The 26611-nt window shown below is 50.7% G+C and overlaps 5 protein-coding genes across 5 annotated transcripts; 2 read left to right on the top strand and 3 right to left on the bottom strand.

The window, feature by feature from the left end:
- Positions 1 to 4341: 4341 nt before the first annotated feature.
- Positions 4342 to 6297, top strand: PV06_04493 (uncharacterized protein). The gene is made up of 2 exons (XM_016405394.1): positions 4342 to 4676; positions 4723 to 6297. The coding sequence occupies exons 1-2, from the start codon at positions 4538 to 4540 to the stop codon at positions 6222 to 6224; spliced, it is 1641 nt and encodes a 546-aa protein (XP_016263600.1). The 5' UTR covers positions 4342 to 4537; the 3' UTR covers positions 6225 to 6297.
- A 339-nt stretch (positions 6298 to 6636) lies between these two features.
- PV06_04492 (uncharacterized protein) lies at positions 6637 to 13277 on the top strand. The gene is made up of 3 exons (XM_016405393.1): positions 6637 to 12486; positions 12557 to 12625; positions 12682 to 13277. Exons 1-3 carry the CDS (start codon positions 6989 to 6991, stop codon positions 12686 to 12688), a joined length of 5574 nt encoding a protein of 1857 aa, XP_016263599.1. The 5' UTR covers positions 6637 to 6988; the 3' UTR covers positions 12689 to 13277.
- A 112-nt stretch (positions 13278 to 13389) lies between these two features.
- PV06_04491 (uncharacterized protein) lies at positions 13390 to 15264 on the bottom strand (the record flags this gene model as incomplete). The annotated part of the gene is made up of 1 exon (XM_016405392.1): positions 13390 to 15264. One exon carries the CDS (start codon positions 15262 to 15264, stop codon positions 13390 to 13392), a length of 1875 nt encoding a protein of 624 aa, XP_016263598.1.
- Positions 15265 to 18024: 2760 nt separating this feature from the next.
- PV06_04490 (uncharacterized protein) lies at positions 18025 to 20389 on the bottom strand. Its single transcript, XM_016405391.1, has 3 exons — positions 19785 to 20389; positions 19221 to 19727; positions 18025 to 19167 (listed from the first exon to the last, which is right to left on the bottom strand). The coding sequence occupies exons 1-3, from the start codon at positions 19828 to 19830 to the stop codon at positions 18911 to 18913; spliced, it is 810 nt and encodes a 269-aa protein (XP_016263597.1). The 5' UTR covers positions 19831 to 20389; the 3' UTR covers positions 18025 to 18910.
- A 3456-nt stretch (positions 20390 to 23845) lies between these two features.
- Positions 23846 to 25491, bottom strand: PV06_04489 (uncharacterized protein; the record flags this gene model as incomplete). The annotated part of the gene is made up of 4 exons (XM_016405390.1): positions 23846 to 24304; positions 24359 to 25182; positions 25237 to 25427; positions 25481 to 25491. 4 exons carry the CDS (start codon positions 25489 to 25491, stop codon positions 23846 to 23848), a joined length of 1485 nt encoding a protein of 494 aa, XP_016263596.1.
- Positions 25492 to 26611: the final 1120 nt, after the last annotated feature.

The raw sequence follows: 26611 nt of genomic DNA, 5'->3' as shown, positions 1-26611 counted from the left end.
GAGATGGGGTGACGAAGATGAAATAGCACACGATACGGCCATCTTAAGACATCTTCTTCTTTCTACTGTCGTTGAAGTTCTCGCCCGGTTTAGGCTCTTTCGCTCTTCTCGGATCATCTTCGCCTGGGCCCTTGGTGCGTTGCTGCAATCCTGAGAAGTAGGAGCACACTACGAGTACAGTCGAAGCCACTATTCGGCCATCATTCTCCACAATCCTTCTCGCCTGTGGTGCCTCTCAGACAGCTGTTGCCTCGTGTTGGCCTTTCTTCATTGCCTCCCGTTTGGCCCAAGTCAGGGGCCTATTCTCTATCGTTGAGTGGCCCAGCGATGCCGCCTAAAAGTGCCTCGCCCCAATCCTTGCGAGGGTCCATGACAGCTCTCACGAATCACGAGACGCCAAACTCGTGATGGTTTGGACTTCCCGGCCCTAAAAAGGGAAGAGAAGAGCACCAAGAGGACTTTGCCACCAACTGGGCACCTGTTGTTCTTGATCCTGCCACCTCTTTGGTCGCGGATGGTCGTGAGTCTACTCGTCGACCGGGGATCGAGATCCTCGTCGCAGCAACATCCTTGACCTGCAGCCGTGAGCTCCCGACTGATCTTGCCCAACATTGTCACTTGTCCACCAATTACGTCGACCGCGGCACCCGTCTGAGAAACAGCCTGGCAACGGGGGCCAGAGCAAGACGAGACTGGTAGTGACTTTCAGGAGTCAGTCCCTGCACGAGTACGAGTAATCGTACGGAGTATGTACAGTACAGTATGTCCAAAGCTCTGTGTAGGCAGACCCCGGCAGTGTTAATGGAAGGACTACTCGCACACCTTTCGATCATAAGTTCATGTCTACGAAGTATAGCCAATACATCCGGAGCTCTTTGCAGGGTACGCCTCTCCTCGACTGCCATTTGGACCTTTTGTCCTCTACGGAGTGTAGTCTGCCTTGAGACGCGGCTCGACTAGGCAGATCTCGTCTACTTGACTGCATAGGTTGCTGGGCTTTGCTGAGCGCTGTTTTTGTACATCCCAGAGACTGAGCGGCAAGACGGGCGCCTCGAAGGACAAATCATGCAAATGCGGTACATCATGTGTTGTGTCGATTGTGTTCCTCGAGAAGAAAGCATCCAATTATACCACACGTGTTTCATAAGAGCCTGTGATTTCGGTGACACGTCACTGACTCCATAGCCAACCATAGAAAACAGAATGCGTGGACAGCGGTTACTTGCTTGTGCCATCTTTTCTTCTCCAAACCTTGGTGATGTCAACTCCGGGGACGCCAGTGATGATGCTCGATGTGGGCGATCGTTGATGATACAATAGCACGCAGGACCATTGTTGACAGCTCGCAGACTAGCCGCTGAGGATCCGGCGACACCTCAAATCAATCATACCAGCGGTGAAGCCACCGCTTTAACTGGCGTATAGACTCTCTCAACCTTTTGCATTTCGTTGAGGACACTGACGGTATGCTACCCGCCTGGATATACGTGTTCGCCTTGTCATCTACTTGTTACCGGCCCACACATAACGAGGCAACGTGTATAGTCCGAAGTACATATGAGAAAAAAGGAGTCTTGGTGTTATCAGAGCCTCCGTTATATGCACATGGTTGATGATGACCGTTGGCAATAGGACTCGAGTGAGACAAGTCCTTCTACCGTAGGTGGCGACCAAAATCCTTCACCACAAAGGCGCTACAGCTGATTCACCGGTTTCCGAAAAAAGTCAGCACTTTCCTCGGAGTCAATCGGTTCAGTACGTAAACACGAATCTCGGGTTCTCGTCACCCATTTCAGCAACTTCTTCCTCCGACTTGCCCGCCATGACGGAATCTTCTTTTCCTGCTTGCCGGGCTTTGTTCCGTTTGAAGAAGTAGAGGGACATGAAGATGTAAATTACAGCACCCACCCCAGCCATCGACAACGAGACGGCGTGACCACGTATAAACTGAGGAGCTTCGTTGGGCTTGTATAGATAAGCACTCATGATCCCTGCCGAGTTGCCCAGAGTCAGCTGTAAGCCCGAGGCAGTCGTCCGTTTCCCATATCGAGGATTGTCTACACAAACTGTGTCAGCCGAGATCATGGAGAATGCCTGCAGGATTGGGAAAAACTTACTGGAGGGCAGCCACGCCAAAGGAATGCCGACCGAAACATACAATCCCATCGCGACCAGGAAACATCCAAAATATCGAACTCCTGAGCTGACATCGGTCATCAGGATTACATACCCTATGATGCAAATGACACAGAAGGGTACCACTGCAAGGCCACGCTGCTGATATCGGTCTGAAGTATAGGCCACAACAAGGTAAGTGATGGCGCCGAGTGCGTAACAAGGCACAGTCAGTGCCTGCACCTCGGCCGTGGTCCAGTCTCCGAGGCCTTTTATGATGGTCGGCAAAAAGGTCGAGTACCCATAAAGCACAGTATCAACTCCAAACTGTCCTACGGAGAACATCCAGACCTTCCAGTCTTTGAACGCCTTATACACGTCTTCCTTGTGCAAGAGGTCACCGGCTGCTGTATGGCCTACATGACGTCGTTTCTGGATCACCATCAATTGCCGCTCCTCGGCTGAGAGGTAATATGCTGTTTCGGGCTCATCAGCCAACCAAAACCATACGGCGATACCCAAAACAAAAGTCGGAAGTCCCTCGATGATGAAGATCCATCGCCAGCCGCTGAACCCTTGGACTCCATCAAGGAAGCCTATACCGTAGGCAAGGAGGCCACCAACACTTCCTGCAATGGCAGCAGACACGAAAAGATAGCCGACCCTCAGAGCAAGCTGTTGCTTTGTATAGAATACGGTCAGATATATGGTCATACCTGAACAGTGTCAGCGAACTCAGCACTTGCAAGTACAGCGGTGGCTATCTTACCGGGGAAAAGACCTGCTTCAAGTGCTCCTAGGATCAATCGACATGCAATCAAGCCCCCATAGCTTTGAACGAGGCCAGAAAGTGTCGCGACAATAGCCCAGGCTGTCGTGATGAAACTAATATAGCGAGAAGGCCGCAGCCGACGAATGATGAGGTTACTCGGCGTCTCAAAGATCAAGTAGGTGACGAAGAGCAGGCTGACAGCTGTTGAATACTGGGTGCTGGTCATTCCTAGGTCTTCTTCCAGGCCATATAGCCGGGCATTCCCAATATTGACCCGATCCAGGAAAGAGAACAGATAGAGCAACATGGTCGGCGGGACGATGTAAAGATCCAACTTTCTTGTCAGTCGAGCCTCAGCATCATGGTCGATTTCAGGCAATTGTTCGATATCCACAGGCATGATAATAGGATCATCCTCCCGTCGCACAGCAGCCTTCTCGTCGACAGACATGTCGCCGCGTCTGGTGGGACTGGTTTCGTTGCTGGCGGCCATTGTGCCAAGGCAGCTTTCTTACTTGCTGGAGAGCTTGCAGATGATAGAAATGACAAGATCTTCAAAACTTCGAGTATTTTGGAATGGCCTACGGAGAACGTCCGCGAAGTCGATCAATACTGAATGGTGCTACGTTGGTGGCGATGATGACGGTGATGCGCTGTGCTTCATATAGAGACAGGACATCCACTTTACTGACAATTGCACACAGCGATGGCCTTCTTCAAGAATGGGGGAAAAGTCTTGGACGAAGAGTGTATGAAACTGCTTATCTCTGGCTTGTGTCTCGGCTGTAACATCATGCAGGTGGAAGAAAACCCGCGTGTTGTAGTGTCTTGTCTTTCCCTACTGCCGGGTCCAGCAATATCGAGTTGTGAGTGCAAAATGACGAGGGCCCAGAAAACATGGCGTTCGGGGCCTGTGTGTGTTTGGTGGATTGAAAGGACGGATCGACACCGGCGCATTAAGCCACCGTGGAGACTTCCCGCTCTCCGCCTGGAGATAATTAGGTCAGTTGTCATCTTCAGGCTATCTCTATGAGCATCAAGTTATTGGTGAAGGTAGGGTATTACTTGAGAAGTCAGAAAGTAGACCTAGCGGGAATACATATGTATTGCATTTCACAGTGAGCATGGCCAATATGTGGCGGGCTGAACTATGAGATCTGCCCCTGTTCGAGACTTCGTCAGGGAGATAATTCTCTGTCGCTGTACTCGTACGATCACTCATAATGTTGTATGGTGTAGAGAGCCATTGGTGACTTGGTATCTACTCAGGTATCTTATAGTATTTTCGAACTCGCGGTTGTTGACCTGTGCTGTTTTAAGGCTTGCGGAGTGACATCCCGTTACGACTTTCCGGGGGCGCAGGTGCGGACTAAGCCTATTTCAGTCCTGATACAACAGATTCATTTGAATCAATTCAGGCTGCCTTGACGGCCTTTTTTTTTCGCCGGCGTTTGCATTGCACTTCATCATAGCTATCCACAGTACGACTTTGGCCGAGACAACATATGAATTCGGCCAGGCAGCACACATGATGCTTCAAGTATACCGCTTCTCTATAACACCATATCACAGGTCAAATGATTCATCCCTGCAACCACCGAAGTCTCACTCGTCGATAAGAGCTGAAACTGTTCTACTCGAAACTCACACATGAACTCGCCTGTACATGCACAGTCGTTGTCGTCCCTCGGTGTCCTTCTCTCAAATCCTCCCCAATATCCTCGCAACCCGACTCACCAAGCACATGAACCTCTTATACTCTACATAGTTCGAGTTCCGGGCAGCAAAGGTGAGAAGCATTATCAAGAGAAAGCCATGTGTTAAGAGATACCCAGATGTCTTTCTCACACCTCTTAAACCGCCTACGAAGGCCTCCATTAGCATCGAAGCCGTACAGTCAAGCCTATACTTTCTCCATGTTGATCGGGCCGAAGATGAAGAGTTGAGAAAGTCGCTGGAGACTACAAAATTGACCGACTCCCGTAGAGAAAATGTCTCGCCCATAGCAAGGAAACCTCTCCCAGACACGCCTTATGCGAACTACCCGGCCTCGCGACGACCTCTCACTCCTCCAAAAAGCTACCCGCATTATCAGCTACCTTTGCCTGGATCTCAAGATGCAAGTCAAGCTGATCGGTATATCGCCCGAGGTGCCAATCTTAGACTGTCAGCCTCGGAGACTACACAACGCGGAGGCATGCAGCGCAAGCCAGTAGGTGCTCGGCCCATGCCTGCACTGCCCACTCTTGATACATCGTTTCGACTAGACGAGCCATCGAATGAAGGTCGTCGAGAGTCTGTTGATAGTGTTATATCTCAAACAAGGGTCACCAGGAAGCCGGTCCAGTCAGCATCCTCAGACCAGGCGGGTTCCTTGCGTTCATTTATGGAGGATACGCACGGGTTCGGCCCATCAAGCTCTCCTACAAAATCCTCGGTGAAAGAGGCGAAGACTCTAGCTGACGACACGACACGGATCACTCTGATTCGACGAGATCCTGCCTCTGGCAGTCAATGGAATGTAGGCAGTATCGTTCAGCGGAATGCAATATTACGGGACAATCGCCTCGGACGGTTCGAAATCGAGCTCAATTCCCCGGGCTACACCAGGTTTGCCAAACTGGAAAACCCAACCGGGCAGTGTTTCAACAGGAAAGTAGACTATGTTCTGCTTCCTAATAACGAAAGTGGTGTTAAGGCGAGGCATCGGAGCAATTCGTCGGAGTTCTTTACCAATTCCGCCCATACCAACAACAAGAAGCCTCGCCACACTTACTCATTCAACTCGCCATGGCAGGGGACTTGTTCATTCAACAACGGATTGGACGGCAAAAGCCTTCGATGCCGACATGTTCTCCCGACGACGAATTCGTCGATGCCTTCAGTCCCCGTCGACGTCGCTGAGCTACGTTTCAATTTAGCATGGTCCATCTTAGGAGCCAGGGATACGAACAAAAAGACAATTGATACGACACAACTTCATCTACATCCATCGGCAGGTAGACCTGCAGCCCCGACAAATAAAGAACAGTGGAGGCGAAGTATCCAGGTCCTCACACATAAAGCTAAAACGCAATTGTCCCATGTAGACAGAAGTGGCGAGTTCCCAACTCTGGCCCAGGGGAAGAGAGATTCGACTCTCGACGAAAGATCACCTGATGATGGCCGGATGAATCTTGACTTGGGTCGTGAAAAAGCTGGCGGTGGATTCAAAGGACATAGCGCCAAACTGGGAAAACTGATCATCCAGGATGAGGGTTTGAAGATGTGTGACTTGGTGGTAGCAGCATGCATGGGGGTTTGGTGGCAACACTACGCAAATGACTCGACAAGCTGAGAATGTAGATATCTTATGTACCTAGTGATGATGGTGTTCTGGTACTCCAGCTATAATACCCCCCGATTTCGAATTCGTACCCGGAGCCATCCTTGTCTGACACAGACAGTCGACGGTTCAATAATACTTTCAAAATCCTCTTGCTGTCCTACATGTGTCCGTCGGAAGTACTCATACCTGATACTTGTGGCGTACGGTGTGCCTCCTCCAGAGTACCCTTGCCAATAGCCATACAAACTGAACTGCGGGGACCAGCTGCAGCCCCCATGTGAGTTCTGATTACAGTACTCTGTACTTACTGCAAGGACCTCTAGTGCCTCCAGTTAGCCGCCGACCGCCGCGTGTGGTGCCTTGGCAGATTGTTGCAGTCCAGGACGTCCGCGACAACACTCCACTCATATGTTGCACAGCGACTCACTCCTGCTTAGAAGATTAAAACACTCAGCAAGACACAACCCTCCCTTTCCTTCTCCGTCGCGAATAATTCATAACAACAGCCAACACACACCTCGATACTCTCTAGCCTCTCGTTTCCTCCGACGAATGCCCCAGTTCCTCCTCTGCAAACTACCGTAGCTCAAAACTACCTCGATCCTCGCAACACTCCTTTCTTGGCTGAGGCCTGTACACTCAGTTCGACCGAGAGGCGGCGGGCACATATATATGATGACGGAACAGATTCGACTCTGCTAAAAGTCGGTGCGCCGACAAAGGCTGGGGTTAAGTGGAGGCCTTCTCGTGGCCGTCCTATTCAGTCAACAGGGATGGCGGAAACTGCTGACATGAGCCGCAAGCCTATAGCTCTCGAATCTGAGAATCTAAGCAAGTCCGATAAAAGCACTCATTATGAAACGACTTTGCCTGATGGTGCAATTAACGGGAGCCCAGGCCCAGCTGTGGAAACGGTCGAGCCTTCGAACGCAGTACCTTCGAACAGACCAAACCTATCCGCAAGCGCAACCCCGAGAGACAGATCTCCGGACAGGTTGACTCCGTTCTCTACATCCTCCAAACAGACTGGTGCACTGAAGAAATCGCTCGGCTCTGGTTTGAACCTCGCGCCTACCGAGACCGACGAGCAGGCACCGATAGAGAGGGACGTTGCCGAATCAGATACCGCTCTCAATGGTACCACGACTCCTACGGCGAGAAGAAAGAGTGTTCAGTTCTCGAGGGAGACACAAGAGATAGGCAACCCTACAAGCGATCAAACTACACCTCCGGTCATCATTGGCGACAACTCGGAGCAGGACAAACCTCAATCTTTGTACGCCAGGTTAAGAGCGTTGGCAATTCCTCAGGGCTTCAGTCACTCAAGATCAGCAAGTGCTTTATCACTTGGTGGCCGTTCGGCTGATGGGAGGGAGACTGAAGGATACCTGTCTGGACAAGCCTCCCGGAACGAGAGTGGCTTAGCTGCGACGTTGGAGGAGGACAGCGGTGCGGAAGCTGATGCTGACATCGATGCGGAGGAAAGTGCTCCCGAATTTGGTGCTCAGCGGCCGGCTGCTCGGAAGCGACGTCGACGTATGCGACGTCTGGGTGATGCTGTAACAGCCCCGTCGTCACCTCATATCCCTGTGCGCGCTGGTTCTACGAGTGCTCCGCTCAATCCTGACAGCGACCGATATACGCAGATGTTGTCTAGAAGGGCCACGGACACTGAGGTATCGCCAGACCAGCAAGGGATGTCCGAAGATGAAGGCCGCAAACATCTGGCCATTGGAGGAGGGTGGACTCCTCGTCATCCGCTGCGTGGACTTAGCTACGGCGGACAGAGGAGACCTGGTGACTCCTCGCCCGAGGCAAGTCGAAGGCCTCTGACACTTCTCAGTTTCGCCAATATCAGCTCGTCCAAGGACGCAAATGAGAGCGAAGGTCAAACGCCCAAGACGCCGTCGCGTCGAAAATTGATGACCGAGCGAGGCTCGACCCTCAGTGCCCAGAAATGGCGCCAACTCAAGAATAGTCTTCGTCTTCTCGGCCAAAGCAAGAAAAAGGAACGCACTCCTGACCATGAGAAATCTGCAGAACTTTTGGCTGAGCTCACTGCTGGTGCACCTGCGGCATTGATGCTCGCGAGCATGTTTCAACGAGATGAACACGATCACCGCAGAATACCAGTGCTTTTAGAGCAGCTCAAGGTGCAAATCACCGACAGTGAAGATGCTAGCAACAAGAAGACTGGTGATGATAAGCACATCATATTCAGAATCGAACTCGAGTACGGCAATGGCATGAACAGAATGAAATGGGTTGTTAGGCGCTCTCTCTTTGATTTTGTGAAACTACACTCGAGGTATAAAGTATCAAACCTCGGTGGCCGAGGTGGGCAAAAATCAAAATTGCCACCGTTCCCACGCAGTACTTTTCCTATCCTGAAAGGTCTACGATGGGCCCAGGAATACTTGAAGGTTTTCGACGACGAGGTGGAAGAAGACGACGAGCCTATAAACGACAATGAAGCTGGCACTGAGACAGACAACGAGAGGCCGGCTACGAGACCACAGCTTCGACCTCGCTTGACTCTGAGCCGACGCAAGTCAAGCCTAGCTGGGCCAGGAGACGCTGCAGGTAATGCTGAACGAGACATACGATATGCCAACAAGCAACGAAAAAAGCTCGAACAGTATTTACAGAACATGATCAAATTCATGCTCCTGCGGCCAGATTGTAACCGGCTCTGTAAGTTTCTGGAGATCTCAGCACTAGGCATGCGACTTGCGGCCGAGGGAAGCTATCATGGCAAAGAAGGCTTGTTGAACATACGATCCGCCAAGGGGGTAGATTTTAGGAAAGCCCTTACTCCCCATGAAGTCTATCGGAGACATAGCGCGAAGTGGTTCATGGTGCGACACAGCTATGTGGTATGCGTTGATTCTCCAGAAGAAATGCACATCTACGACGTATTCTTATTCGATTCCGATTTCCGCATACAGTCTTCAAAGCCGAGAAAAGGAGAGCAAAGGGGTGCGAGAGAACTTGCAGAATTGATTGGAGAGTCCGCAAAACATCCACAGCATCATCGCCTTAAGCTGGTCAATTCCGAGAGAAAGCTGAAGTTGTTGGCAAGAAACGACCGGTTACTGCATCAATTTGAAGAATCGATTCGGAAGATGATCACGACTTCGCCCTGGGTCAAAGAAAATCGTTTCGATAGCTTTGCACCAGTGAGGCCAAACTGTTTTGCCCAATGGCTGGTGGATGGACGAGATCACATGTGGGTTCTGTCAAGAGCTATCAACCAGGCCAAGGATGTCATCTACATCCATGACTGGTGGTTGAGCCCAGAGCTTTACCTGAGACGGCCACCAGCTATCAGCCAGAAATGGCGTCTCGATCGACTGTTGAAGAGAAAGGCCGAGGAAGGTGTCAAGATTTTCGTCATCGTTTATCGAAATATTGAATCCGCCATACCGATTGACTCACAATATACCAAATTCTCTTTACTCGACCTTCACCCAAATATCTTTGTGCAGAGATCTCCCAATCAATTCCGACAGAACACTTTCTTCTGGGCACATCACGAAAAGCTTTGCATCGTCGACCATACCTTGGCATTTGTTGGTGGCATAGACTTGTGCTTTGGTAGATGGGATACTCCTCAGCATACGCTCGTTGACGACAAACCTACTGGGTTTGAATTGAGTGATCAACCGAAGGACGTTGACCACTGTCAGTTGTGGCCAGGCAAGGACTATTCCAACCCACGAATCCAAGACTTTTACGCTCTTAATAAACCATACGAGGAAATGTACGATCGCACTAGGGTTGCTAGAATGCCATGGCACGACATTTCTATGCAGGTGGTTGGTCAACCTGCACGAGATCTGACTCGACACTTTGTGCAAAGATGGAACTATATTTTGAGGCAGCGAAAGCCCACGCGACCAACACCCTTCCTTCTACCTCCGCCAGACTTCAAGCCAGCAGACTTAGAAGCACTTGGGCTCGATGGGACGTGCGAAGTTCAGATTCTCCGCTCCGCTGGTCCTTGGTCGTTGGGCACGCCTGACAAGACCGAACACAGCATCATGAATGCATACACTAAACTTATTGAGGAGTCTGAACATTTCGTTTACATTGAAAATCAGTTTTTCATCTCAAGTTGTGAGACAGAAGGTGCAACGGTCCACAATATGATTGGAGATGCACTCGTCGAACGTATTACTCGAGCAGCGAAGAATGATGAAGCTTGGAAAGCTGTGATTATCATTCCGTTAATGCCAGGGTTTCAGAACACCGTTGAACAAGAGGGTGGTACAAGCGTGCGTTTGATCATGCAGTACCAATATCGCAGCATTTGCCGCGGAGAATCTTCAATCTTCGGACGCCTAAGATCTGCTGGGGTAGAACCAGAGGACTACATTCAGTTCTATAGTCTGCGCCAGTGGGGCCGAATTGGATCTCGCAAGACGCTCGTTACTGAACAACTTTACATCCATGCAAAATGTATGGTTGTTGATGATAGGATTGCTCTGATTGGATCCGCAAATATCAACGAGCGGTCAATGCTGGGGAATCGAGACTCTGAATGTGCAGCTGTCGTTCGAGATACAGATATGGTCTGGTCGAGAATGAATGGCCGACCATATCAAGTTGGCCGTTTTCCTCACACCTTGCGTATGCGGCTGATGCGTGAACATCTTGGTCTTGATGTAGACAAGATCATGGAAGAAGCTCAAGCGATGGAAGCACAGCAGAGCAAATCCGATGAACTTGGGAAAAGCGCCGAAACTCAGTCCCCTAATGACACACTTGCGAGCCCGGCCTCGGAGCGGAACGATATAGTTAGTCCGCTAGATGGAGCACTGGATGTACGTGAGATGCGAGAAGAGCTACTGCAACGATCAGAGGATCTGATGAGTTTCAATCACGATGTCGATTGGGAGCAAGCAGACAACCCCAACCTGAAAAGTAATCGCAAGCTGACAGAAGACTCGAGAGTGACTGGCAATGCCCAGCATAGAATGGATGTTGAAGGCAAAGGCTTTGATCATATGGAAGAACTTGATACTGAAGGATATGGAGTGGGCAGAGATACTGTGATGGTCAAAGGAAATAAGGAAGTTTTGGTATCCCATCTCAACCCAGAAGGCAAGAAGACTCTCCAAAAGCCAAGATTACATGGCGAGGAATTTCGCAGGCCATCATATGTGGTCAAAATGGAAACGCCAAATCCTCCACTGCCTCCCAGACCGTCAGCGGTGCGGATGAACACAGAACAACTTGGTCTAACAATGTTGTCACAATTACCTGCGTTACCGCAAGAGGATGACACCGATATCGGCGGACCACCTCTTGCAAAGACAGTCTCAAAAGATTCTGCGCATGGTCGTCATCCATTGATGGCTGATTTGAGACGCCCAATTCTCGATCGTGATTGCATGATGGACCCTGTACATGATGCTTTTCTGTACGATACTTGGCATGCTGTTGCCGAGAACAACACAAAAATCTATCGGAGCGTCTTCCGATGCATGCCCGATAATCAAGTTCGGAATTGGGATGATTACCACCAGTACGTTGCGTATGGGCACAGATTCGACCAGCTCCAGGGAAACGATGTTCCGGCTGAGGATATGATCCCACATCCGCATCGGTCAGGCTCAGGAGCAGAATCGAGGACGGGGCCCCCAGGTGCGGGTATCAATACCAAGACTCCTGGTGCACAGCAGATCAAAGCACTCACTGATGTGCCAAAGGATCTTGAGAAGAAGACAAGCGACCTGAAAGACAAAGTCAAGGAGGCAGTTGGTGAAAAGACCAAGCTGGATAAAAGAAATTCGGAGAAAGCCGAGCTCCGTGAATGGGCGGCGCAAGCAAATGACGCTCAAGCCCAGAGGCAAAACAAGCCCACACTCCATAGGCAGGAGACGTTGACAGAGGAGAAACTTGGACTGCCTACAGTCCCTGAAGGGTTTACATTCAACGATGAAGGCAGTGGTGACGGCGAGGAAGATAGCATGGGCACCGATATGGCGAACGGCACTTCAAGCACGGCGACCGCCGTCGACAAAGAGAAGTCTTCTACAAACGGGACACCACCAACCTCCAATGGTCCATTCGTCGGATACTCGGATGCGGTGAATCAAAATGCTACGTCGGCCACCGGGACTGGTACGACTCGCAGACGACGAAGAGCTACTACTAGGTCTAGTAGGCGTGACTTTAGTGCTAGTGACGATATGCTCAGCATTGAGGAAGCAGAGGACTTGCTTGGTTATGTGCAAGGGCATCTGGTTGTTTGGCCTTATGATTGGTAAGTCAGCGATTGCGTTCTTTAGGTGACGCGGTGTGTATGGGTATTTGCTGACCTGTATGCTCTCTAGGCTCGAAAAGGTTGAAGCTGGAAGCAACTGGCTATTTCCATTTGATCAAATCAGCCCGATCGAAATCTAGTAAGTGTGGTCCTGTTAGCTTTGAGATATAGATTGCTAACATGGTGTTTGTGCAGTATCTGAGTGTCCACGATATATCGACTTACAGCGTTATGATGGGACGCACGGAAACATCGAGTCATTCTATACATGCACCATCTTTCACATGAAGTCGAGGTCCAATTCTCTTTCCGTCACATTTGCATATTCATTCGTTACAGAGTTGAGCCAGACAACAGGCCTTTGCAGAGGGGAGCTTTGAAGCGGTTGGTGATCACAGCGGCAGCTAGAACAGAAAAGGGTTGGTGGACAGTGGGAAGGAGGACAATAAACCGGCTGGTGTTGTGGTGGATTTCCCTTTTCCCTTTCCTATTGGTTTTTCTTTTTCGTTCGTCTTGCTTATCACGGCCGAGCAACGAGCGTGAGCATAACGTATGCATTATTAACTGTCGTTGGCCATTTTTATTGTATCAGCATCAGCGTGTGTTGGATTTCTGGCTGGGTTCTTTTACCTTTATAAGTGTTGGAGCAGGTTCAAAGCACAATCATTTTGCTTGCTCAAGATCTGCAGACGCCGGAGTACGTTAGGGAGGTAGTTGAGATCATGCATGAGGGTCTCAAGAGTCAGACTTAAATATACACAAAATGGTATTACTACAAGTGTTACATGGTATCCATCTTCTCTTGTTTCAAAACCTGTCTTTTGCAAGCGAAGAAGATTTGTTCACATCATTCAAAGATCTTGTCATGTCTGTCCTCGTGAAAGGTGATGTCTATATATCTCATCAGATCGTAAGGCTGAGGTCGAGTTCCCGTACTCGACTCCAAACTTTCCGGGCCGCCTCGTTGAGGCCGCCTTCGGCGTCGATTATACCGAAACCGACATTTTCGAGACGGGCCGCGTGGGAGGTTGGTTGGGGAGGTCCGTAGACGTATTCGTTGTCGTACTCGGAACGAGATTGTACGTTGGGGTGACGTCGAGGTATGGTGTCGTTAGGGAGGAATGGTCGGTCGTGGTCGTCGTCATGACAAGTAGAAAAAGGTGAAGGGGTGTGAAAAGAAATAGCCGTCGATGTCGAGTGTCCAAGTGAGGATCGTACAGTCTGAGGACGAGATGGGCAGTTCGAAACAGGTGGCCAAGTTTGACGGAACGTGTCCAAAACGAGTAGAGAGTTTCTGTCGTTGTTGTCGTTGTTGTCGGTCAAAGGTGAAATGGTGGTTGATGATTGAAACGAAGTTGATGTTGGAGGAGTAGTAGTGGTAGTTGTTGTTGTCGATTGATGAGATGATGTGGAATTAGAATTGGTGCTGGTAGTATTATTACTCGTGCGATCGGTGGCGGTCGCGACGACAGGAAAATAAGGTGGCAAGAGTAAAACAGTGTCATTATTCGGGTTTGGATTGTGGTCTTTGAGTCCAACTGTTACGGTCCTCGATTGCATCATCGGTACCCTTTTAGCTGCACTCATGTCCTGAAACTTCATCATGTCCCGGAGGACTTCGCGGTCGGTGGATTCTCGGGGTTGAACGAACGCGACGTTCTTCGCCTTCGTCTTCGCGGCGGCGCCGCCGTTGTCGCGAAGTTTCAACAGATTCCGAACGACGAACCAGGCGGTGTGAGAATCCCAGAGGCCGTCACGGGTGTCTCGGATGCGAGGGTGTGAGAACAAGTCCAGAGCCATAGAAAGGGTTTTGGGGTTCGTCGCTTTGAGGCTGAGGAAGTAGAGGGTGCCAATAAGATGGGTTGAGAGGGTGTATATTCTTTCCCCCGGGCCGTCGCTGGATCTACTGCCGGGCCCTTGACCGGTCGTGGATGATGCTGTCGAAACCGAAAGAAGTGATTTGAACGACTCTAATGCCATGTCTAGATCTTCACTTGAAGTCATGTCGGGAAGGGAAGAAGGTGATGATGGTGACGGTGACGGAGATGGCTGTGATTGTGAAAAAGAGACGGTGTCTTCGGCCGGGAGAGCGACAGGAAGGTTCTCTCTGAGGAGATAACGGTAACAGTGGAAATGAACCTTGCAGAGAAGCAAGGTCTCCGTCTTGGATTGAATGTCATCTGCCTTGGATGAGGATGATGACATGACAATATCCTCACCCACCTCTTTGGAAGCGACAAGGTCTGCTAATGCCGTAGCGTATCGCTCGAATTGCAGGCCGAGAACAATCCTCTCGCGGAGGACCTCCAAGGGCATTTCATCCGATGACTTGCCCTTGTGTTGGACGTGTGTGATGACGTGATGTAAAGTCCAGTTCTGGAGTTTGGTCAGGATTCTTTCTGCGTGTGCGACGTCCTGAAACTCATCCGGGACGAGGTCAACTTTCCCTTGAACCTCGGAATCACTGACAAGATTGACCATCAAGTCTCGGCGGTCGTCAAAGGCGCTAGCTTGTATGTCCAGGTTGTTGAACATGGTTGTCAAACTTTCCATCATTGTTGACGAGCCATCATCACCGACCTCAAATTTGCGGTCGGTCTGAGATTGTTTCAACAGGGTCAGACCACGATCGAGATGCCATATTGCCTTTTGTGAATCACCCAACAGGGACTCGAAAGTGTAAAAGATGAGACTACATATCAAGGCGATCTCGGGGGAAGCGTCGTCGCGCGAAAGATACGTCCGTAATTGACGGTGACATTTCCCAATAATGCTCATGGTCTTGACGGGTGGTGCGATCCTAGGTGAGCCATGGGAATTGAGGTGGTGGTCTGAAACTACCAGGTCGCCACATAGGTAGTCCCTGTGTAGTGAGCTGAGGGCGATCAAGGCATTACGGACGACGGGTTCGTGATAGCTGCGCTGAAGAATCAATTCGGTCCAGAGTGTCGTGTTCGAGTACGTCGACAAGTTCCACGACGCCTGACAACAGTAGTAATGCAAAAGTTGACGGTCACTTTGACTTCCGGGAATCTTGAATGGTATGCTGTATGTTGTTATACCGGAATTTCTGCTGGTGTTGTTGTTGTTGACATGGACTTTGTAGCCCTCACATTTCCGTTTGGAGCGAAGACAACGTTGACATTCTGGCCTTGTTTCGTCACATTTGACACGACGAGACCTGATGATGGAGGAAGGGGATATGTTAGAATATTCATGATATAGGAGAGCCTTGACAACAACAACAACAACAACAACAACATCATCATCATCATCATCAAGATTCGGAGAATACGCACTTGCAAGTGAAACAACCCGATCGGACCTTTGGCATACTCTTGCGACCCTTTTTCGTCGAGGTCTTGTTTCCTCCTGTTGATGGATCCATATTGACTCCAAGCCCACGACCTGCGTTAGATCTCTTGGTCTGCTCGTAGATTCGCGATACATGACTTTGTCGACCTCCCTGGGGTTTTGTCTAAATATACGAGCATGAATGGCACCAATCGATGGGAGGCCTTAGGCTGACAGAAAAGAGACCCCATGTCGTTCTGGCGAGAGACCATGTGCCCAATCATGACGACTCAAGCACAGCCTCGTCTCAGCCTTGTCCCACTTTTTCGATTTTGAAAATATACGAGCCACGCTATGAATCCTCATCTTTGACTTCTGCCTGTGCGTCCTGACGAAGACGTCGCAATTCGATACCTCCTATGACCAAAACACCCATCATTACGTTTCTTCTCTGGTGATCCGTCACAGAGTCTACATGCTGACAATTTGCAATGCCAAAAATACCATCCCCCATGATCAAGTATCTGGTACCCGTTATGGGCCAAGGTAAGTGTCGAGTTAGGTGATTGAGTACGGAGTACATAAAGAAACCATGCTCTCTAGCCATGTGCTATGATCCAGAGGATCAAGCAAAATCTACTTGCAATCCCTCACGTCCCTCCATCAAAGTCCAATCCTTGCACTGTTCATCCACCATGCTATCATTTCTCCTCTTCTTCCTCCCTTTTTGGTTCTCCAGCACCATCTCGGCCAGACACCTCGCCCTCAATCGACGCGGTACATCCAACACCAACACCGGCAAGGACACATCGTCACTCACCACCACCTTATTCAACACCGACTTTGACGTCAACATCACCATCGGCGGTCAAATTGTGCCGGTGCTCGTCGACACCGGCAGCAGCGACACGTACGTGATGCGCAAATCCTACACCTGCATCAACAGGACCACCAACGCCATCATCCCAGAACCATCGTGTCTGTACGGCCAGACCCTGTACGACCCAGAATTGAGTCCGACGTACCACCCCATCACCGACGAATCTTTTGGTGTCCTCTACGGTGCCGGCATCGCCTCGGGTCTCATGGCCAACGAAACCGTCACGCTCGCCGGCTTGACTGCCCACGACGTCAAGGTCGGGATCGCAGACACGTCCACACCCATGGGCGACGGGCTCAACGTCGGCGTTTTGGGGTTGGGTTACCCTTCCCTGACGTCCGCCCACCCGGGACCGATATCCGACACCCCCAACGCCACCTTTTACGTGAACCGCCTGGTGTACGACCCCATACTCTACAAGATGCGCGATCAAAAACTTCTCCCAGACTCTCCCACATTCTCCATCGCCCTGGCACGTACTCCCCAGAACGTCTCGACGGGTTTCGGGGGTTACCTGTCTCTGGGGACGCTGCCACCCGTCCGGCACGAGCCAAACTTCACCACCGTGCCCGTTGAAATCACCTCGGCCATACCAGTCAACTTCACCTCCGGCGAGAAGGTAAGATCATATTGGACGCTCACCGTGTCGGATGTTCGCTACGGTCGCCCGAAAACCACTACCTCTTCCACTACTCCTCCTCCCCTTGGCGAGGACGCGTCGACCCTGGAAACAAACAAGACGTCGTTTCAAGCGTTCGTCGATTCGGGCAACTACTTTAGCTACCTCCCTGGCCCGGTGGTTGAAGAGATAAACTCCCTCTTCTCCCCGCCCGCCGTCTACGACCCCACGAGCCAGCTCTACGTCGTGGATTGTACGGTGACGCCGCCACAGGTGGGCGTGACCATCGGGAACAATACCTTTTTCCACGACGGCCGCGATTTAATTTATCAAGTCGGCGGTGATGGTGGTAATGGTGGTGGTAGTGGCGGCTTGTGTGTGTCCAGCATCGCTAGCGCCGACAGCGTCGCCCTCGGGGGCGTGAGTATCAGTATTCTCGGTGTGCCGTTTATGAAGAACGTCGTTTCAGTCTTCGACATCGAAAAGAACATCATGGGGTTCGCCAGGTTGAAGGGAGAGGTCACGCATACTGTTTAAAAGCAGAAAAAGAAATGGGAAAATATTGTTCATGTGGGGGGACTCCGATACACGTGGCGATCTATCCTGGACTACAGTAGGTGAGATCTCGGTGTAGCCAGTTGCTGTACAGTTGTCGTGAGAGCATACTCCATCACAAGTATTAAACCATTTCTAGACGAATAGGCACCATCATCGACACTTGGGTGGTGAAAGACTTTGCAGAAGACACATCATACATTGGTCTGAATTACAAGATAAACCTTCAATAGACTGAGCAAACAGTAACACGTCTAAAAAGACAGCTACGCGTCTGAAACGGTGCGACGAGTACATACTCCGTACAGCCCGGGTTGAAAGATTGAATGACCCTGGTCATCACCAATCACAAAACAAAACCCGCACATGTCCCTTCTGCTGCTGCTGCTGATGGGATCGTTCCTATACTTCATCATCTTGACATCTTCTCATCAATCACAACAATAAACCTCGCTACCATGTTTCTAGCCAAATATAAATTGTAAGGTGTACAAGTGATGTTTCACTTTGTCGTTTTAGCCTCGCGGCTCCCATCTCTCCTTTTCGACCCTCATACCTCATTTTAAACCAACCAGAAATTATGTGTCCGGATAGGAAGTACAAATGATGTGAGAGAATATCTCGAGACATAACTGGAAACATGAGTGTCCAGGGTCTGGCTCTTGGTGTTGACAACGACCTGAATTAATCAACACAGTCTAGCCAAGGATTGCGAAGTCGCCCGCTGTGCCAAACGGTCGACGACTAGTTGGGAGGCCTCTGGAAGTTGCCCCTTTCGGTGGTGGGCATGGCCCGATGACAGCAACTTGTTGAAGTCGTCAACGGGCGCTGGAAATATATTCTGTCATAGGATGTAGGCATGTCGAATGTGTGTATATGTGACGAACCAGGTCGAGGTGCCTGACTGTTGAGCACCTATTGTGTCCAGTGTTGATTCTGCGAAATGTCTCGTGTATCGAAATCCTCCTCTTTGGGGAAATGTAGTTCATACAGCCTCTCCAGGATCCGTGTCGACGTCGTAATATATAGAGACAACCACCCGTAGTATACCAGTGTGACCTGTCAAGGACTTCTTCTCAACCACAACAGAAGATTCTTCTCCACCAAGGTATATGGTTGTTGTCGTCCTCGAAACCAGACTTTTCATTCATGACAGGATTGGCGTTGAGTGATTGTTGGGTTTGCTGCATCGAAGCAGGCATTTGGTACGCAGAATTACCAGCACCACTGACATTGGGGGTGTGACCCTTAGAGCCAAAGGGGGTGTATTGAGGATAGTTCTGAGGCCCAGCGCCATCTTGCCTTCTGGCTTCAACAACTCTGCGCACGATCACTTGGGAGGCAAATCAGTATCAGTGCGAACACGAACCAAGGGGATTCACTCACAAGCAAATGTCTCTTCAATATTTACCATCTCGCGAGCACTGGTCTCCATGAAGCCACAACCCTTACTCTTAGCATACTCCCATCCGACCTTACTACTGACGACACGTGCATCTTTCAAATCGCACTTGTTGCCAGCCATGATCTTGATGGGAGGAAACTTCCAACCGTCTTCTCTTCGACCTCGCACCTTGGGGCCCTTTTCCCTCAATAGACGACTGTTTTCTTCCAATCTGTTCTCGGCCTCAATGTCGATCATATCGAGGAACCATGACAGCCCTTCGAGGGATGCGGCATTGGTGATGTCGTAGACCAACAGGAAAGCATCAGACTGCAGATTCGAAGCTGCCCAAAGACTTCGGTATTCTTCTTGTCCCGCGGTATCTGTCAGAGAGAGGTAATAATTCAGACCATCGACCGTTCGAGTGACCGAGTAGGAGTCTTCGATGGTGGGATCGTATTCAGATGTCCATTGCGACCGCACCAGGCGCAGTGTGATTGAGGATTTACCTGCGCATCACATGTTAAAAGAGTTCTTTGATCACTGATCAGAAGAGCAGGACGTACCACAGCCACCATCTCCGCATATTGTGATGGAAATTTTGTCTGCCATGGTAATTGGATTTCCACCGCACTATTCAGCTTATCTGCCCAAAAACGAAGTGGCCTGGCGATTGGGATGGGGAGGTGTGGGCAGGGGCGGCAGTTATATTCCGCCTCTTGAATGCGCCGGACGCGATATCCTCAAGCGAAAAGCGCAGGACCCGCAGAGTGTCCAAGCACTCGATTTTGACAGCAACGTGGTCCTTCTTGGATTTCGGGATTGCGATTTGCGCCAGGAGAGAGGGGTCGAGGTGTTGATCGTGCACGGACACGGGATGCGCCAGCTGGGCCGGGACGGAGACGGGGGGCAATTTTCTTGACGAAGATATGTTTTCGCAAACCCGAAGAAAGGAGGGAAAGCGTGGGATATTGCAAGGCAAGTCGCGGTGAGGACTGGATCACCCAGGCGACTTTTCGTGGAGATGAGCCCGGCCTTGGTTGTGCAAAGGTACCGGGGTCGTAAGGAAATGGGATATCGGGCAGGTTAAGCTTGGATATTCGACAAGAACTGGGACTCAGACGCTGAGGCAGGCGCCGCAGACGATGCAAGAGCAAGGGAGAGGGCAAAGGTCGAAGTCGGACTGGACTGGGTCGGTCCTGTGATACTGATAAAAGGAGTGGAAGAGAGGATGTGAGAATATGCAGAAGGGTGAGTTGATGTTCCGAAGGGCTGGTGGTCGACAGGGGTGAACAGAGACAGTCCCACGATGGCGTGTCCCACTATCTCGGGCAGCAAAATGACGGCACAGAAGAGCAGAGGGATCGACTTATGAGGCACTAGGCGAGGGAACGAGAGAGAGAATATAGCAGGACGAAGGGATGATCAGGTAGCAATGGACATGGATAGACGAGGCCGAGGACGAGCTGATGAGTATCATGTGCGAACTCGTTTGTTGAATTAGGCCATTTGAAGAAAATGATAGGCGCAGGTTCACGGCGACTGCTATGGAGTACTTTCTCAGACGGAGTAAATTGAAATGCAACACACTCAGAGGAGGCGAGGCTGTTAGCTTCAGGTAAGCGAGAGTACGCAGGGGTGGTTTGGGTGTGCGGGATGCCTGGTGCGCCGATAGCAAGCACTTTGGTATGCGTCTAGGGCGTCTTAGTCTCGCCTGATGAGCCCCGTAGCTCTCGGGGATGGAGGGAGTCGAACCCTTGTCTGGGTCCTCGTGCTAAGTACCTCTTGGTGATAAATCCTGCAACGGCCATAAAACAGGGCAGCCAGTCAGTGGTTGGGCATCAAGTCAATTGATCGTCGGTACCGAATGTGACCCCCTCTTGGAATTGCCTCAATAGGGCACTCACACAATTGAAGGGGCAGCACTAAGTTAGTTGGTAAGGAGTACTACAAGAGGGGTATGAAGAAGATAAGAGCTACAAGTGTCCAACAGTCTGTGGGTATCTGCTCATGAGTTACATAGAATACTCGTATATAGGTAGGTACCTACAGACACTACGGAATACTCTAACGCATGCATGGTGTTAGTGAGTGTCAGAACCAGACGGGCGGGCTCTTCGCACCCCAAACCACGGGTCATGTTACGGAAGACACTCGGGCTGAGACTTAGGGGGGAGGGGCACGCCGAGAAACGGACTTGTACAGGCTCCCTTCCTTTGTGCCGGGGGTTCCTTGTCCATACCCTTGTCCCCGTAGCTCTACAGTAAAGCGGCCAGTCACCCGTACGGAGTATCCCATGTCCGTACTATACCAGGTATCATGGCTTCCACTCATTCCACCCGCCAATTGAAGGTCATATATCCAAGAACAATATACAGACATCACAATCCTGGTTGATACTTTTCTTCGCCTTACATCTCGCCCAGCACCCAATCGCTCGAGAGGAACGCCAAAGGTACAACTACATCACCCTCACCACCATCCTTCGCGTCGACGCTAACCTCAACAACACCAAGGTCGAATTTCTTTCCGACTGCGTCACCAAGTATGTGCATGCACTCCCTACCGAGTTAAGCTGGTAACAACGAGGGGCAAGGCCGATCTCAAACCCTTCCGCATGAACAAGTTGTATCAAACAGGCCCGCCAAACCCAGTCCAAGGCGAGCATTTCACAATTCTGTCACCCTCGTCCACATGTCCTTTGACGGAAGCGGTGCTTTAGAGTGCACATCCAACATCCTCGCGCTCCTTTGTCGTACTTCGTCCCGCAATTTCGGCCAGTCAACGTTCAGAACCTTGCCATCCCTTTTCATCACTTTCCCGTTGATCAAGACCGTATCAATATTGCCAACATGAGCGTTAAACATGAGGGCTCCGACTGGGTGAGTCACTGGCACCACATTCATATCGTCGCATCGGGTGATGACAAGATCTGCTCTTTTGCCTGGTGTGATGCTGCCTATGAGATGATCTAGCCCAATCGACTTCGCTCCTCCCATTGTTGCCATGTATAAGGCCTCTTCGGATTTGGGCTGAATGTCATACGGAGGAGGCGCCTTACCCAACACTTCAAGGTGTCGCCGTCCCCGCTCCGCCTGAAGCAGAAGACGCATGATTGCGAGCATGTCGTTGTTCTGGTTGCTGGTGATGTCGATCCCAAGGCCGACGTGGCACCCAGCTGCTGCAGCCTTGAATGCCACCGGGTGGCCCATGCCCATCTGAAGCTCGGTTTCGGGCGTCGACGAAATGCCCGCCCCAGATTTTTTGATCAGACTGATCTCGGAGTCAGTGAAGGAGGACCCATGACTGAACAAGAGGTCTTTGTCAAGGTATTTGTCGTCTCCGAGCCGTTGGACTATTTGATGGTCGAAATCGTAGTTGCCCAGTGAGACATGCATCGTGGTGACCCGAGCCCCGATACTCCGAAAGAAATCGATCTCTTCCTGCAGGGCCTCCGGACTCATGCCCTCCGCCTCCGCCGGGGCTCCTCCAAACGTCAACAGCTGCTTGGTTGGATCGTTGTTCGGGAAATGCTGTTGTCGGATCCTCCTTGCATCCTCCCTGCGAGCAGCTTTGTCAAAGCCTGCCGGAGTTGATATAGTGTGGTTTGATCCGGGAAGGTCCGCCTGACTGGGATTCTCATAGAATCCATAACACCAGGTTCCCCGAATACCAGCATCCTTCAAAGCTTTGACGGCTGCATCACTGTGTGCAGACGAATTCAGGATGTGGCAATGGTCGATGACTGTTGTGACGCCGCTGTTGATCAGATCCAAAGCTGCAAAATGATTGGAAGTATACACATCCTCTGGCGTGAAAATACTACCATACACCAGCCGAATGTGCTCGAGATAGTTCGCCAACGACCAGTCTGTCGTCACCCCTCGAATCAATTGCTGCCACATGTGGTGGTGAGTGTCAACGAAGCCTGGCGAGACCAAACAATGAGTGCAGTCAATCACTTCTCCCGAGCTTTTAGAGCTCAGAGTTGGCCCGACCTCCTTGATAACACCATCTTCTATCAGGATATCACAGTTCTCCTTGATGCCAATCTTCTCATCGACACTAATTACTGTGGCATTCTTGAGGAGTAAAGATGAAGACATGTTTTAATCCTTGTGCAAACCCAACAGGACTCGTCTTCGATAGAATGAATGACCGCCTTCTTCCCGCGACCGTTCCGGCCATGTCGACTTTTTATATACAACGGTGGTCTGTGATTATCCGAATGGAATCAGCTAAGGGATGGGTGGGTATTCGGCATATATGGCATATTGTCCCCCACACACTCCTCCGTCTTACCCCCAGAGATCAGGTGGTCAGTGAGTCTCCATCATTCCGGTACTGGAGTAATTTACCAGATGCTGAGGCTTGGGAGTTCGACGCAGGACTTCCATGCCCGATGCAGAATATCTGCAAACTCACCTGCGGAATGCATCCAACGACAACTTCAACTGCCAGTCTCTAGAGGGGTATCCGAACTGCCGAGCAGTCAGGACGGCATCCTTGAGACTCCCAAAGAATGTGAGCGAACTTTCAGCCTTAGCACCAACGATGGCCCGAAATACTTGACAGCATTGGCCGGCAATACATGGATCTTTGGACCTCATTGCTATAGGACATCATGTCATCCCCCCTGCTGCAGAAGTTCAGAAATCCAATCCTCAATGTGGCCCATGGAATCCAGAGTCGCCGCTTCGTTGTCAGCGTCGAAACCTCCACCAAAATCGTAGTAATTCAGGTTCTCTGACGGTAAGAACGGCTCCAACATCACAGGCAACTGGCCGTGCATCTCTCTGCACTCCCGAGAGATCTGCGCTATGAAGGCCGCTATTCCCTCCTCCTCGAGATTTGAGTCTCTGGTTTCTGGATCGTCCAAACCAAGATCGCCAATATCTTCTGCTCCTCTGGCAAAGGAACCCTCCTCACTGACAATGATGGTATTATGCGTCAGGATCGAAAGCCGCGCTCGTGGGTTGGACGTCTTGAACCCCTTCAACGCTGCTGGCGACATGTTCTTGGGCTCATCTGTCAACGGAACCACGCGGCTTCCGTGGAGCTTGTAAAGACCACGTGCGAATCGTCCCTGTAAGACACAATGTCAGTATCTGAGGCCATCTCATGCAGCAGGAAGCCCTACCAAGATCTTGGTGAATTGCCACTGTCTACCCATCACTTGCATCGTCTGAAGATTTGCTAGAATACAACGCACGGCACGCTGCTTAACATCCGGTTTCGAGCACCATAAGAACGGTGTCTGTATGGCACATGCTGCGTATGCAGCATATCCAATAAAGCTCGGCAATCGTTCTGCGTCCCAGTCCGATGCTAAGGTGGCCTCTAAGAGCGATGATACAGCATATGAGTGTTCCAGTGCCGTCTGACCCGACAACTGCTGTGCATACGCGCACGAGTCGTCGAAAGCACTCCACGAGAACAACGGGACAATGGAGGAGTGGAGAGAGCACCAGCACTGGTGATATATGATATGCAGCAAGAGAAGATTACCTAGGTCATTGGGAGGCACCAGTGATATGTTGGTGGGATCTAGTTGAAAACACGGAGCAAGCATAGAATATGTATCGTGGATACGACCATCGAGAGCTTGAATGTCGCTCAGTCGTGTCGCCAGATTTGACTCGGGTTGCCCAGTTAGGGTGACGACAGCGGACCATAACGACATTGCTCGAATGAGTTCGGCGTAGATGCTTTGACTGCTCTGACTTGACTTCAGAGTGACGCCTCCTTGCGGTCTCCCGGTGTCGAAGTCCTCCTGCCAGCAAGGAAGGCTCGTTCGAAGCATGGCTTCTGTCGGCACCTTGGGAAAGAGGCTGTCATGGAGGAAGGTATTGAGGAGATAGCAAGCCCAGAAACGCCTTCGGCGAATTTCAGCTTCGAGAGAATCTACTCCTTCTTGCCGAGCGAAGGGTATACCGATTGTCCATGCTGTGGTTGAGGCAATACCTGTCATGTCATTTAGCAATTGGCCCACTATGCAAGTGGCTGATATTGTCCTACCTGATTGCATGGCCGCCCTTCGATACTCACCCATGCTGTACCAGAAGAGGCTCAGATTGAGGAAGACGACAATATTCTCTGAGCACGGGGACTCAAGTTCCCGTAAAGCCAACCTGCCGGCCTCTTCTGCCCACTCGCGGCAAAAACCATTGTCGATAAGAACTGCACTACCGTTGGGGTCTTTGAAAAATCTGGTTCACCTTTTGTCAGCTGGAACGGTCGAATGCACAGAGCAGGAGCTTACTTTGCCGCCATTGCGCAAATGCATAGCACTATATCAGACCTTACGCTTTGAGCTTCTAAAGCCACCTCGAGAGACGGCCTGTGGAAGAGAAGCCGTGCATTGTAGATGCATTTGAAGTACAGATCAATCAAGGTCGGTAAAAGTGTCGACGGCACACCAAAGTATTTCTTCTCTGAGATGTGTAGTCGTGAAGGCGAGCCAATGTATTCGCTTACTGGTACCGGTCTGTGTGATGAGGCAATGCTGGAAGCTCGACGGCGAGCCACCGTCGCGGCCCCGACGGGTTTGTACACACATGGCCGGGCTAAGCGTGTACACCGTGTACAGCTTGGCTTTTCACCACCACATCTCAGCTGTGCAGATAGCAAAGTCAGCACTGTAACCTTTGCAGAAGCCCAACATCTGTACCTTTTGTGCGTTACAACTATCGCAGGATCTTCTAGGTCTTCCTGCCATTGATTCTCTCTACCTCTCCACCTGTTTCCAAAAGCCACGGAACAGGATTCAAGAGCGCAACTTGTTCGGGAAATGGAGGGAAGCCTGACCTTAATATCCCGAACGACCGAGGCTTGGACACCCACAAACTCTGAAAACCAACCCCCTAGTGGTGCGAGAAGAGATCGGTGGAGAACAAATGTCTGGAGGGGAACAGAGTCAGTGGGCCCGAGGTCAACCACCATCAGCCTTGACGAAGACTCCGGGGAATGCCGTCGGGAAATACAGACCTTGAACGACTAGTTCAGTGCCTGACTGTGGGACGGAATTGTCGAATGCGGAGGACGTGTGGTTCTTACACAAATGCCTGGAGGCTGTGTTGACCTCTTGCTTGTGTTTGTTGTGCTCAATCAAGAATCATCTTTCTCACCAGAAAAAGATTCGGTTCTCAACATCACCAGTACAATTATAGCCATGGCTGATTCCGTCAGCCCATATACCATTGACAACCTCCCATATGGAGTCATCTCAACCAGCGACAAGCCCAAAAAGCGATGTGCGGTTGCGTTTGAAGAATCAGCCATAGACATCGACCAGTTATACAACGAAGGCTTCTTCTCCTCCATCGCCGAGCTGAAGGATAATGTCTTTGCACACGTAAGTCGTTCCTGGTACCTTGACTAAATCCTCCTCAAT

The sequence above is a fragment of the Exophiala oligosperma genome (genome assembly GCF_000835515.1).
Source record: "Exophiala oligosperma strain CBS 72588 unplaced genomic scaffold supercont1.4, whole genome shotgun sequence".
NCBI classification, from domain to species: Eukaryota; Fungi; Ascomycota; class Eurotiomycetes; order Chaetothyriales; family Herpotrichiellaceae; genus Exophiala; species Exophiala oligosperma.
Note: the sequence above shows the minus strand (reverse complement) of the source record. Positions and strands in the feature narration are given on the sequence as shown.